The sequence below is a fragment of the Lates calcarifer genome, linkage group LG10 (genome assembly GCF_001640805.2).
Source record: "Lates calcarifer isolate ASB-BC8 linkage group LG10, TLL_Latcal_v3, whole genome shotgun sequence".
NCBI lineage: Eukaryota > Metazoa > Chordata > Actinopteri > Centropomidae > Lates > Lates calcarifer.
The window spans coordinates 13,196,138-13,211,249 of NC_066842.1; the positions used below are offsets into that span (position 1 = coordinate 13,196,138).

General features: G+C 37.9%; 1 protein-coding gene and 1 long non-coding RNA gene across 4 annotated transcripts in view; one reads left to right on the forward strand and one right to left on the reverse strand.

Annotated features, from left to right (window-relative positions):
- Nucleotides 1–1,760: 1,760 nt before the first annotated feature.
- Nucleotides 1,761–5,493, reverse strand: lysmd4 (LysM, putative peptidoglycan-binding, domain containing 4). 3 transcript variants are annotated; one of them, XM_018664408.2, is made up of 3 exons: nt 5,363–5,493; nt 3,697–3,974; nt 1,761–3,588 (listed from the first exon to the last, which is right to left on the reverse strand). In XM_018664408.2, exons 2-3 carry the CDS (start codon nt 3,958–3,960, stop codon nt 3,076–3,078), a joined length of 777 nt encoding a protein of 258 aa, XP_018519924.1. In that variant the 5' UTR covers nt 3,961–3,974; nt 5,363–5,493; the 3' UTR covers nt 1,761–3,075. The 3 variants fall into 3 exon arrangements, with proteins under 3 accessions (XP_018519924.1, XP_018519922.1, XP_018519923.1); XM_018664406.2 differs by having other exon boundaries at nt 5,397–5,452; XM_018664407.2 differs by lacking the exon at nt 5,363–5,493 and adding an exon at nt 4,692–5,352.
- Nucleotides 5,494–8,086: 2,593 nt separating this feature from the next.
- The window catches only part of LOC108875105 (uncharacterized), a 93,806-nt gene continuing 86,780 nt past the window's right edge, over nt 8,087–15,112 (forward strand). The window contains exons 1-3 of the long non-coding RNA XR_001959818.1: nt 8,087–8,349; nt 9,132–9,196; nt 9,351–9,407. This is a non-coding gene — a long non-coding RNA (uncharacterized LOC108875105). The remainder of the gene's footprint in view (nt 8,350–9,131; nt 9,197–9,350; nt 9,408–15,112) is intronic.

Sequence of the window (15,112 nt, forward strand, 5' to 3'; positions counted from 1 at the left end):
AAAACACACCCATACACAGAGTGTGCACAAATATATGCTAGGTGGAAAATTATGTTCAATGTAAATCTACAAGTAAAATGTACTTCTTTCAATATAATCTGACAGTTATATGTCAATCATCCCCTTCTGCTAATTGACATTAATACTAATCAGCCACACCATACTGTATTTGGATTGTTGATGGCAAGAATTAGATTATATTTAGTAAATCTGTCCTCTACAGGAGCAGACTTGATATGGATTTCATCAAATAAAGAAAGGCAGGGAGCAGAAGTGTCCAGGTTGGAGGTAGAGGAAGGGGGGGGGGGGGGGTATCAACAGTAGGATAAGACTCAGCCTGGGAGATGGCAGCGTGCCAGAGCTCTGCGGCCTGGAGCTAGATCAGAGCGGGGTTCGTGAGCTGTAGTTATGAGATGAGGGTCTCAGGTCATGGAATAATAAGAGGCGCAGAGCCTCTGCAGCAATAAAGCTACAACTTTTATCCTTGAGTCTTAGAAAATGCTAATATAGCTTGTTTTCCCCTCACTTGTAGGCACGTGTAGTGGACTGATTTCCTGAAGTAGAGGACTTACACACACAGGTTATAAGTTAAGATGTGTTAAAGATAAAAGAAGATATACCCTATGTTTTTTGCTTTAAACACATGGCACAAGCTGTTTGGACGGCAGTGTTTTGTGATAGTATCTTTTGACCAGAGTAACCAGGTTCAGACCCTGTTACGGCAAGCATCCATGTGCCAGACACTGGATTTCATATTAGAGTTAGCAGTGCTGCTCTGTTGCTGACCTTGTACTTGTACTTCTGCAGAGAAGGGGAAAGCAAGCCAATTCATTTTGCCTTATGGCCTTTAAAGCCTTGCTGCTTGTGATAAAGAGTGAAATCATGTTTCAGTTCTACTGTGTGTTTTGTTGTATGTGTATATTCTTTGTTCAAATTTAAAGCACTAACTATGGTGTCTAGGAGTGTACAAATGATGTGTTTCTTCTTTAATTTAGTCAGTACTCCAACATTGGACTTTTTCACTTGGTTTAGAAAGTAAGTGCAACTTCATCCAACTTCAATCTTTGTATTGTGTTGAGGTAACAAACCACAGCAAATGTTAAAAAATCACGATCACACTAGAGTTGTTTCTCATATACTTTTAATATTTTGAATTTTAATGTAAATATAACTGTAACTATGTCCAAGTTTGTCCAGCCACACATCTTACATAGTTAGTTCCTTTAAAGAGGTTGTTTAATAAACTGCTAACTGACCAGGCAGAAGTTCAGGTTCTCCATAAAGTGCTTTATTTAGCTGCTGATATGTAATGTTCACTAGACCTACAACTCTAGCAATACCTAGAAGACTTAGACGTTAAGCTGCCACACAGGCTTTATTGTAATTTACTAAAAAATAAATTCAATTAAAAGCAATTTTGACAGTCATTTGTAATCCAAAATCAGCATGTCACCTATGTAATACAGTTAGTCTTACTCAGGAGCAGTGAGGGCATAAGATTGTCTGACTCCATCCCTCCAGAAACAATCACACACTACAGCAGTTTGCGCCTGCTGTCATCTTTTGGTAACTGTGGGTACTGCAAGTATTCCAAACATAACATATGTACTGTATGTTGTATACTGGCTGTAGTGAGTTCTTTTATGCCACTTCATTATGTGTCTGTGAGCATCTATAATCTCATTATACATTCCCAAATCACAAAAAACAAGACACATCAACATGCCAGAGAACACTACAGAGACACTTCCACACTATAATACACTCAACTGTCAGTTTATTAAGAACAACTGGCTAAAACTAATGCAGTCTAATACATCAGTCCTGCAATAAATCCTCCCTTCATGATGGTTATAGTGTGTTAAAGAGGTGTTGATTTAACTGTGATCATTGTGGAGGCTGCAGTTTGTAGTGCTGTTGCTATAAACTGAGCACAAGTCTGTGATAAATAGAAACATGCTGAATGAAAAGATTCAGACTTATGTCAACATAATAATTTTTGTAGATTCATTAAATTAAAATACTTCAGACTTTAAAAAGTGCATTGGACAAGCCAGGCCAAACTCACCACCCGTTCATGGTGGACTCAACTTCCCATCAGACAGTTTAAGATGGGATTGTGCAATACAATATAAATTTGACAATAAAGTTTTAAGGCACTTTCCTAAATCTCCCACTCTGGGGTCTCGTAGATGAGACAATGTCATTTTCAAAATGCAACACCTTGTATTTTAAAAATAGCAAATTATCAAATAAACACTTTGTTACGGTAAACACAATTCACACTTTTGGCATTTGTCACACCCAGAGAAAAGGCATGAGGTGCATGGTAAATGTCTAAACAATGAACACAAGGCCACAAAAAAATAAGTTAGAGCCAAAAAAAAAAAAAAAAAAAAAAAAAAAAAAAAGGCACACAAATAATGCTTAAACCCATGTCAGCTATAGTGTAACCTCATACTGTTTTAGCAACAGAAGAATACAATATATCTCACATTTCATGGTTTTGGGGAAGTGTTTAAAAAAATGTTATTGTGCAGCAACAGATATTAATTTTTCGGCTAATGCCTGACACTGAAATGACATTTAATGTGTTGATACTGACGAAAGGCAGAGGTGGAAAGGCAGGTTGTGGATAGGGCCTAAGCAAAAGTACCTCCTCAGATTCAGTAAAGCACCTGAGGAACTAAGATCGCAACAAGCATCAAGAGTTTTTCAAAGGATCAGGACTACACAGTACCAAGGATGTCATGTCAGAAAACTGTATGCTATGAAAGCTGTTTGATGAAATGCTGGTGCCCTACATTATCACACAAAAATGAGGACAGTGTGCAGCTGCTTCACTTCAATGCAATCATTGAAGTCTCTGCCTCAATCATCACAGTTATAGTTTAATTAAAGGTAAAATTCACTGGCATAAGCTAGGCACATGGTGTTATTGCACTGAGCTAAAATGTTAAGAGATTTGGATTTATCTTGATTGTCACATACTTCTGAGACCATCTCACCCATCAGTCTTAAAATGATTCTGGTTTTCAGAGGCTCAAGTCTGCACTATCCTGGTTCTTGAAAATACTAAGGTCCTCTTGTAGTGGAGCCCGATGCTGAGGTGTTTGAAGAGGCAGTGGGTGACTGTGAAGCACCAGCTACCGTTTTGAAATAAATTACGTAAAATAACGGCAGGACGATGCCGATCAGAAGCATGGCAACCACAGCGTTCCACCACTGGATCCCCCAGTCTGCACCATGACCGGTCAGGCCCTGTCCTTTAAAACCAAACCTAGACTCTTTCTCTGGGTTATCCGAGAAATCCTCATCTTGATCATTTGTAGTCTGAATCAGTTTCTCAATGTCATTATCCACCTCCATTAGAAAGTCTGTGACCTCCTGTAGATGTGGCTGGGCTCTGGCTCTGTCCTGAGGCCTTGCTAGTGTTGTAGATGAATGTGGCATCTCCTCTTGAGGGTCACTTAGGTCTGTGTAAGTCTCTGTTAAAAAGCTGTGTTTCTGAACTGGTATTTTGATAGATTTCAGTGCAAATAAATCTTGCTCCTGCATAAGGTTGTTCACCCGCTTTATATCTGCCACCTGTTGGCAGAAATAGGAATGAAGGTACATTAATATCAATGTAGCACAATTACTTGACCAGAAATCATAAAAAAAAAAAAAACTTTAGTGACTATTAAAAATCTTTACCTTACAGCCATATTGTAGTGCAAGCTTGTTAAGATTGTCACCATCTAACACCTTCCTCTCCAGCAACTGGACGTTCCTCAGCCTGTCCTGCTCCAGCTCTCGGAAAACCTGTGGCTTCATCTCCATGACACTAAGCTCCTCGTCATCTGAGGACGCAGCTGACTCATTCGGCCTCCTCTTGAACATATACACCTGGCCATCTGCGCTGGCATGGACATCCACCGGGGCCTGGAAAGCCCGTGGAACGTGCTCCCCCCGCCGCATGATGAAACACAAACCTGTGAGGAATATCCCAATTCCAACATTGAAAGTATAGCAAACAAGTTCATACAAATTAAATTAATATCTTAGTTAGGATTTTGTATTCATATATACATTCTGTGTAAATATATGTTTTGTAACGCATATTTAAATAAGCACTCAAGACTGTCAGTTACAGTTGCATCTCAGCTTATGTTAAAAAATTTGATTTGCATAGATAGAGCAAGACTAAAATTTGAGCACCTCGATCTATTAATCAAGATAAAATTACAATTCTTTTGTTAAAATCCATCTGGGCCTGTAACTTACAATTATTTTCATTAATCATTTGACTAATTATGTAGTTTACAATGCCATAAACCAGAGAAAAGCAGCAAATCGTCACAGTGGATTAGCTAGAATCAGAGAATGACTGGAGTTTTACTTGAAATAGGCTTAAATTATCAATCAATAATCAAAATAGTTGAGTTGTTAATTAATTGTATGTCCGTTGACTAACAGACTAACCTACAGGTCTATTTTGAACATTTTTCCCCTCAACATACAGCTTCTTATATAACACTCACAAGGTCACAAGGTGCAAGAGTCAATTTTCATACCAGTGCTGACTAACAATATTTAGTGGGTGGACAGCACTGATGCATTCACCGGAGAATCTCAGTGACTCAAGCCCAGTAGAGGTAAACAAAAAAATATTCAACCGACTGGCAGATAGCCAGGTTTCTACTTTATACCTTGTTTATTTCCTTCAAGAGAAAGTGCTGCCATGGTTAACTTTGACCATATGGAAACCTAAAAGTAGTATCTCAGGAAAAATCATATTTTAAATGTCACATACACCGATCAGTCACAACACTGAAACTAGTTACCGTTTTAACGTTATGGCTGATCGGTAGAACTGCTTATGACCCGAGCGGGGTCAATGCATGCGATCCCAAACGAACCTAAACAAAGTTTGTTTAAACCGCACCTGGACAGTGACAGCACCTTAATCAATACACATAGCGTTTTAAGTACTGACGGTGATTATTTATTTAACACAGGTTACAAACTAAGTTAGCTCTGTTCACAATATTTCTATGGGTCATCATACATCTCGAATTCCTGACTGACACACGTCATTTACTCAGCAGTGTAAGTTTACAAATTAAGTTGTCGAAGGACGGAGCCCACAAGCAGCACCTGAAGGCAGCATAGCTAACGCTAGCAGGGTTAGGTTTAGCTCTTGCATGTGTTCAGCCAACTATCGGCACCGTGGCAGAAAGCAAGTCGGCGAACTGCTTTACTTCAGCCTCAGCGACACTTTAAGCTCGTGCTGTTTGAGACCACATGGACAAACGGTACCAATAGAAAATACAGTTTCACAGACTTTTAAAGTCAGACTGCGCTCTTTCCACCCGGTTACCTTGTCCAACTGCTTTAACAGTAACGCAACCCACCGCCTTCCCACGACAGTCCGTCCCAGCTTAGCTTTAACATTACAGCAACAAGCGGTGGCAGTAGCTACTGGTTAGCCTACTTCTTCTTCTTCTACCCTTTCTAAAAGAGGTTGTCATAAACAGTAGTTATTCTACCGCCACCCACTGCTCTGGAATGTGTCACAGCATTGATAACAATAACATATTTTTATTTCTAAGGAACTCTCCCCAAAAAAGTTGAATTGAATTGAATTATGATGAGGATTTTTTTTTTATTTTTTTATTGTTGTTGTTTGTTTATGTTGTGATTATCTGCAGTGTGTGATATACACACCCAGTTTATTAGGTACACCCAGCTAAAATAAATGCAGTTCACTAATGTTTAGGACAATTTAATATGATTGAAAGCATTCAGGCCACAGGAACATGTTGCTGTAAAGTCAGTCATGAAAAAGTGTATCAAAACCAGCTTAGAAGCCAAAGAGACCGAGTTACATACCAAGGCATATGACTAAATTTACAGGTATTTTATTTTATTCATGTTATATTCATCATATGATGGTATACCACAGTACAGACTCTAGCTCCAAACATTTCAGTATACAACACAGAGAACACTAGATCTAAAAAAATATACAAGATGTGTGCAGTTCATATTTGAAATAAAATAAAACACACATGCTTCGGTTCATTTTTTTATGTCTTACAGCTCTAACTAAAAATGTGCCTGAAGCATATATTTTACAAAACATCACCACTACAGTTCCCTCTCTGCATTGCTTACTATATACTTATCAAAATATACAATTATAAACTGAGGGTGTATAATACAAAAATAGCATATGAGCATTCTTTTTTAAGGTATTTTCTTCAAAATTATATGCTATTTAATATTTAGTAACTAAAAAGCTACTTTCCTTCTGACATCTGTTGGTAGAAAGTCATCATTACATCTCATCTAAGCCATTGAAGCACGGGGGCTGTAAATTTTCCTCCTCTCCACTATCCATCTGTGGGTTTCCCAGTATGAGACATGTTGGTGTTGGTGTTGGTGAAGACAGCAATAGCACATGGCCTTAGGCTGAGAGGATGCTAGAAAGTGAATATTGGTTCCCTGGGTCCTCAGGGAAGAAGCCAAAGAGGTTTAAGGAAGGTCAGGGTAGTGGTGGTGCCTTCTTAGGCCACTAGATGGGGCTATTGTTCTTTCATATCTCTTGTTACCAGGGTTGTTTATCAGGAGAAAGTGATGCTGAGACATTTGTGGCATGGGACAAAGCATTATTTTGATCCTACTTTGTTATTTACCGCTTTTGTTAACAGGTATGGAATCATTAGCTTGTTAGTTTAGCCAAAACAATTGAAGTAATGCTTACGCCTGGTGGATGCCACCGCAAAAATAGAGTAGAACTCCTTCTATCATATCATATAGGCTACAAGCAGTGAGCAAGCAAAGCTCAAAACATACCCAGCAATCTGCCCCACATCCTGCATGGTGAGCACTATTAGGAAGAAAGATATGAGCCCCACAGCATATACCCAATCAATAAAATAATGTAATCAACTCAATCACAGTTCTAAACCCCAGGATTAGCTGAAACCATTGTCAGCATAATGTAGTTTTTCACTGCTCTGTCCATGTTTTTCACATAATGTACTGGTCAGTGTACACCAGACTACTGTTTTTACCCTGTGAAGAACTTTGACCAATGCAATCCCCCCACAATAGCCTAAAGTTTATCTTAAGTGAAAGTCAATATTTCACTCCAGGAGTAAAAGTCCAGTGTCCAGCTGATGAAAAATATCAATTTTTACACAAGATTTGAGGGATTATGGTTTCGAGGCATACTACCCAAGAGATGACTGACTGATGACAGCAGCAGTTTTTTTTTAGACAATGTCCTCCATGTGCTACTTTTCTTGATTATTTATTTCAGTGTATTGCAAAAACTATAAATAACACACCAACCATGCAGCAGCTCAGGTTATCCTGGTTATTTAGCTAACAGCTAGCATACAGTAAGTACCGTAATTTCCGGACTATTGAGCGCACCTGACTATAAGCCGCACCCACTAAATTTAAAAAAGAAAAAAAAAAAGTACATATACAGGCCGCACTTGTCCGCACTTGTCTATAAGCCGCAGGTGTCTAAATGTTTTTGCGGCATGAAGCTCGTTAACCCGTAAAAATCTATAAATTAGCCGCATCATTGTTTAAGCCGCAAGTTTCAAAGCGTGTGAAAAAAGTAGCGGCTTATATAGATTATAGGAAATTACGGTATGTTATCCTGTATAAGAGACATTAGAGGGCATTATTCTATCACTTACAGCCCCTCAAAGAAGCTGATTTATTCAAAATAGCATCAGTAACATCTAGACAGTGAAGCAAATTTTATAAACATGTGATTCCAAAATTAGACCACAAATTAATACATTACAGCCTGAAAAAACAACAACAAAAAAAACAAATATTAAGGTTTTCACCACTGATTACCATAACCAACACCGTATTACAAATGACCAACAATTAAACGTGTCCTGGTAAGACAGAATGAACTACAAAAAGAACACAGGGTACCGTAGACACATCGGAGGTGAGTCACGAATCTGTGAACGTCGTTTTAAAATGCCTTCTCTGATTCGTGCGTCTGCGTTGCGTGTGTAGGGGGGGCGTAACAAACGTCATCCATCCGATTGGCCAATCCCGAACAGCCCGCATTTGTTTGAATAAATGGAACTGCTTAACCTCCCATGAGATGTACAACTTTAATCAGCAGAAAAGTGACTCTGGGCTTGTTATAAACGTGAGAATCGACATGAAAATCGCCGACACGATGAGATGTACGTCTAAAATGGGGTTGAGACGGTGTTTAACGTGGACTAGTCTCTTCCGCCTTGCTAATTAGTCTTCCCAAACACCTGTGTGGTGAAGCTCGGTTGGCACGCAGAGGCTGTGCAGTGCCCAGGACGATAAATGGTAAACAAATAATGATTTAAAGTCTCAAATTGTTACCTTAAAACGTAAGATTAAATTAAATTAAAGTTACTCACACAAGTAGAAAGCAGAAAAATAGCGTAAATTTACCACTTTTCAGCTAAATGAGCTAAATATGGAGGGGCGTTAGCCACGGTAAGCTAGCCGTGTCTTAAAAACTCAGCCCAAAAACATTAGCTAAAAGAAAACCGGCAGCCTCTGGTTAGCTAGATATTAAGATGCAGGTACTTTTAATCATTGCGGGGACAATCAGTTGTGGACCAGAATCGACTAAAACTTGAATTTGTTTGTATAATCCGGAGTGGTTTCCAACTAGCCTCAGTGTCCACTTTAAAAACCACCGTATACTTTATTGTAGTACTTTTAATTGTATAGCATACTAACATTTAAAAACGGAGTATAATTTCCATGTCATATTTATGTTTGTCTGTGTTGTGGAGTTGGCTGGCTTTCTCCCAGTCTTTGCTTATAGAAGAAAAGACTTCAGAGTGAGCCACTATAATGTCCAAGGTTATTGTCACAGAAAAGAGGAGGCTACTGTTTGGCTGCAGCGTTAGCTAGTCTTTTGGTTCTGTAAAATCTATAGTATGCTGCATGTTGAAGTGCTGCTCTGTAGTGGTTAACAGTACTTCAGAGTAAAAGTGCTGTGCCAGAAACATGCTGCAGTTCAAGTTTTTTTTTCTTTGGATAAGGTTGACCTAATGGTAAATAAATTATACAAAGAGTATGACATTAATATTGAAGCTCACCTATGATTTATACAGGTGCAGTATCAGAAGGAAAAATATGAATAGGAGTCCAAGCCAAACGGAGAGGGAAGACTGAACAGGTGAGAATTTAGACTGAACTATGATGTTACCTAATGTGATAGTTACTTGTGATTTGTAGTCACTGTCTTTTTTTGGTAATTTATAGTAAGTGTAAGAACAAAAAAAAGTTGTCAAAACAGACATCAGAGTATGACATACTTGTTGTTAAAACAGGCATCAGAGTTTCATATGGAGAAAGAGCACCTGGGGCATAAAGACAGAAGTTATGAGGTAAGTTCTGTTGTTATCACACAGACCATGACATTGGTGTAGTGGCGGGTGTTACCATGGAACATTTTTCACATGGCTAATTGAATCGTGGCGTAACCAGTCTTCAAACATTCAAGAAAGCAACTTTTCAATGGCACCTTTTCAAGCTATTGTAGTTGTCTGTGCTCAAGACGGTGATGTGGAAAGTGACACAGAGACTGGCAAGTGAGAGGTTCGTGCAATATGTGACCAGATGTTCTTTCAAAAATGTAATTGTCCATACTGTAGGGCCATTTCTTTCTTGTCAGGGATTTTTTTTGTACAAACTGAGCATAAATGTTGATATAATGATAATAAAATGATCTTTGTGGAAAGTGACACCAAGTCTGACTTAAGGCCATATCAGTATATCAGTATCAAGACAGATCTCTCTTCTGAATGGAATAGAATCTCTTCTGTTGCTGTCTTTGTATATTTGTGGTGTGTGTGTTAATCATGAGGAGACGGCAGGAACTGTGATTGGTCAGCTTGGGGTGTGTTTGTTTTCTCAAAGTTTCTCATGCTGGTAAAGATTGTTGATAGTAAAGACAATATGATGTCAGACTCAGTTATTTTCTGCTTTATATATTTCAGTAATGTTGGTGAGTGAACAGGTAACCTGTTTTACCTTGTGTTTTCTTTATCTGTAGTGCATGTTTAGGCAGTTGAGTGCAGTTGAATTAAAATACACCTCATCGCTGCTCATTATTATTTTCGCAGCAAATAGGTGTAGTGTTGGTTGTGTGTGTTGATTGTGTTGTGCTCAATGATGGCTGACAACATCTTCCTATGTTCCTAGCTAGTTCCATACAAAACGGTGAAATAAAGGAAGGCTGTAACAAGTTGCTGGAAGTTGACTTATGGACATAACAACTCTTAAATTTCCATAGTTCATAGATTTTCATGAAAAATGTCCAGATAAGGTTCTGTGTTAACTGAAAATGGTGTTTGGGGGAATGGGTATGTCATATGCTACTAATTTAGAATTGCATGTGACTAACATGAACACAACCTCAGGTTAGGTCAGTCGACCAAATACACATAAAGAATACATTCATCTTATTTATTTATTTTTGTTACAGCAGGAGAGTATAGCCAGGTTGCAGCATTTCTCCAAATGGGGACAAATGTACAAACAGCAGTATGGTTAACATGTGCAGTGTGTTGTAAAATGGATCATTAATGGAGATATTAGCTTAGTATGCTGCTAAATGGAAAGATAATAGTGATAACAGCCTATAGAGACGTAATAAACAGCTCTTTTCTGTTCTATGAGCTGAAACTGGAAGATGGAAGTAATAATTTCTGTGACACTAAATTATATGGTTCGGGGTGAATTGTTCAAGATTAGAAAAACTGTAAAATTCCCGGTTTTCATTAGTAGAACTATGCAATTTCATGTATTAGACAAATATGTGTGCAAATTTTTGCAGCTGACCTGTTGACTGATGCACAGTATTTTCCCCTGCAGAAGGCAAATACTATTACTGAATGAACTTGTGGAAGTAAGCTTTAATCTGGGTTGCGACTTGAGCAATTTGTCATGGATACAGCATATTTCTTATACTCAGTAGTTAGATTCTTGCCTTCTGTGAAATACAGTATGTTATTTTAAATTACATTTGATACAGGGCTAAGCTACAAGCAAGACTGGTTAAACATGAACTTAATAGCAGTCATGCATATTCTAGTGTTTCTTTCCACATATGCATACCCACTCAGCCAGAAACCACAAATGACCTCCAGTTGACTCCTTTAACTAGACAGCATAGTCAACTCAAAGTGACTGTTTAAGGATATAAACCAATCTCTTAATTAAAAGTTTAATAGTCATTGATCTCATGTGCTCATACTATTGCTCTTTAAACCATGATTGCTTAGAAATTGTTTTCGTTAGTGTTACGTTTTTTGCCAGCACAGCCACCGCATTAAGTTAAAGTGAACCTTACTCTTGACTTCATTGTCTCATGAAGTCAACCTTTGCACTTGAAAAAAGCTGAACGATAGTAAAGTTAATGTTGCCTTAGAAGGAATCATATCATTTACATTGCATTCAGATTCAGGGTGTAGCACTGAACGATGATCAACAGAGCGGCATAATGTGCCATATTTCAGGGCCACTGAGCAGCTTGTCCAACTGGCAGAGAGAGAGATAGAGAGATAAAGAGAGGAAACCGAGAGGGAGACAGAGAGAGAGGGGGAAAAGGGAGGAATGGGGAAGTGCAGATAAAGCCGTGTACACTGCATGCACATGTTGCCCGAAGAACAACAGAAAGGGCTTTGCTTTAAATGATTCAGAACAAAGATTAAATATTTATTGAGGTGAAAGATTCATATATGCCACATGTATGAACTCATTGCTATATGGCCACATTGCAGTATATTGTATTTTTTTGTATTAAATACAAAAAGTGTTTTTTCTTAAATGATAATTTTATTAAATTAACTGTTGCCCCTAAAAAAACACACATAAATGTTACATATGCATGCACAACAGCTGGCTTTATACAGTACACTCATTAACTGTTTCTTTGACAAAACCTTTAAATGCAGATATTTCATGCTATAACTATAGTTATAGCACTAGTTGAATCAGTGCAGTGATAGATGAAATGGCTTGGGGCTTTGGGGAGCTAAAATTTTCATCAAAATTACAATCCTCACAGGAAGTCTTGTGATTTTTTAAAAAGTTTTGAAGGCAAGTGAATGCATAATCTACATGCATGACAAGGGTAAATCTTTCATGTCAGCATCAGTAATTCTTTTCATTGTTACTGACATGTTGACACAAGCCTGATTACATCCTGTTGCCATACACTGTAAGAAACATTTGATTATTTGTCTCGCAAAAAATAGAGCATAAGATTTTTGTTTTCATCAGCTGAGTGGATGTTGAGATGAACCACAGGTGACTGGAGGTTTGTCTCGGAAATCCGCGGGTGTCCTGCAGCAGTTGGTATGGGGAGGCCAAATTGAATTCTTATGGCTCAGGGTCATGGCAACAGTTCAGATGTTTATTGATTAAATGTCAACTGCCCAGGTGAAGGTGATTCACAACTCAGAGGGGCCTAATTCAACAATCCATCACCAGTAGAGGAACATTGAAATCAACACATCATCACTGCATGTTTAAATCTCATGTTGTAATATAACTCTACAACATTGTTCGAGTGGTAATGGGTTTAGCTGGGTTGGCAGTAATTCTGTATCTAATTTAGTCGTTCTTAACCCTTAAGGAGTTAAATTAATGCACAGTATATTTTCTCAAGATATTTGGATAAAGACCAAATTAATCATTTATTGTGTGTTTCATCAGGATGCCTTTTAGGAACTAAGAGAAATGGCTTGGATTTTGATAAATATGCATTTGCCCATTTGGTTGGTTTTAAAAGTCTTCCTAAGCTCAGTGGTCATTCATTAAAACTGCAGTCATTAATAGATTGCTCAGTTGCAGTTGACAAAAAAATTAATTGGCATTATTTTCATTATTGATTATCACTGATTATCCTAGAAAAAATGACAAACATTTGATGGTTACAGCCTCTTAAATGTGAAGATTTGATGATTTTCTCCATTTTTATTATTGTTAACTGATTATTTTGGGTTTTGGGACAAAAGAAGCAATGTGAAAATCTCACCTTGGCATCTGGGAACTTGTAATGGACATTTTTCCATATATTTTGATATTCAATATCAAAAAAATCTTGGCCCGTTAATTGATAATGAAAAAAGTCATTAGTTGATGCCCCATTCTCATTTGTAAATAGAATCAATGAACAGGGGAGTAGAAAGAATTTCTACTAAAATTTGAAACTACGTTGCCATAAAAATGTTCAGTATTTAACTGAATATTAGACAACAAATTATAAAGTTAACAAAGCATCTGTGAGGACAGCAATCGAGGGCAAACATGGTGGCTAAAAAGCAAGCATCCTTACATATTATAATGATGTGCCAATGATGGTGTATTTCAGGCTGCTGTGGGTGTAATTTCAGGCAAGGAAGGCCTTCAGCCAGGGAACTGGGGGGGCAATTTGCTGATAGGTGCAGCACAACTGTAGTGGGGTATATTAATTTGGATCCCAAAGCCTAAGGGTGACCCCTCACATGAGACAGAACTCTTGCAGTCCTGGTCTTCATGCAGGCCATGAGCGTACAGTGACACATAACCTTGCCCTGTCACCACCCTCACCAGTGTGTCAGCTAACATTACTGTGATTGACGTTGAGCCAGCACTCCAGCCCTATGAGATCTGAGGCTCTGTATAACCTCGCCCTAGCTGTGTACCAGGGCTAGGACATTTGGGGCATGGTACTGGATCATGATGCCATCTGTGTTTGTAGCCTGTACCTCTGTTAAACAAGGGCACAAGCCTTTGTGACCTTGTTTAAATTTGAGCTTTTTTCACAGTGTTATGTGTTTGAAAACATTCATATTCACAGAATGCTCCCTCCTTAAACCATATCACTGGCCACAGCATCCTTAAAATGACACAGTGCAGGTAAACTTTTATAATAGACTGTTGAAGAGTAGAAGAAGATTTAGTCTTCTAAAGCCTGATTGGAAAGTTAGCTTTCAGCTTAAACCTAACAAAATTCTAACAAATGTCAGTACTTCACTGTCTGCTGAACTGTACACTGGTTTGAGGTTAATCCTAAAGTCTGCTCCCTAATGTCCACGGTGTTTGACAAAAACTAAGAAATTGTGTTTGTGGCTAAGAGTAACAAGCTAATTTTTAACTGGGTAGGTTAATTGTAATTTTTTACTACACCTTTAATATGATCTCAGGAAACATTGAGTTGAAAGTCTTCGTGTAATAGGCTATATTTGAAATATATATATCTTTTAATGCTTGGTATCCTCAGTGCGAGTTCAAACTGCAGTCACAAGCATCACTGCCTTTGCTATGTTGTTTTATAGAATGTGAGCTTCCTTCTGACCATAGGATTTTAATAATGTATGCCAGCTATGTTCAGGCACTGCACTGTGGTTTTATGACTCAGTGTATGTACCACTACATGACCTCAACTTTCCTGCCATTAAATCATTGCTGAAGATGGGGAGAATGAGATGCATTGAAATATTGATTATTGTATAGAAGACTGTGCTCTTCGTGCACTGCTGTGACAACTTTATACAGTGGATAGAACCTGTAAAAATGCTGCAATGGACCTGATGGATACTTTTGAGGGTAGGCAATGACAGTGACATGAAAAAAAAAACAAAAATCTATAAACAATTATATCAGCTTCATGTAAAGAACATAAGAAAAATTAAATTCTGTTGTTTAAAAATCAAGTGAAAATGCCTGATGCTGTTTCCTGATCAAAGTACACTGCGTGCACAATTATTAGGCAAGTTGTGTTTTTAATTTTATTTTTTAACAACTACAGTGCTCTTGCTCAATACAAAATGTTAATAAAGCTCAAACCTGAATATTTAAGAAATTAAAAGTCAGGTTTTGTCTTTCTTAAGAGGCTATCTCAGTGTGCTCAATTATTTGGCAAATATTGATGTGCAGAATTATTAGGCAACTAAATGAAAAACTAATATTTTCCCCATCTCACTTGTTTATTTTCATCTGTTAAAGTGAAAATAATGAACAAACAACTGAAAACTTACAAATAAACATTTCTAACATTTCCACAAAAAATAATCAGTGTCCGATACAGCCACCCTTCTTTTCA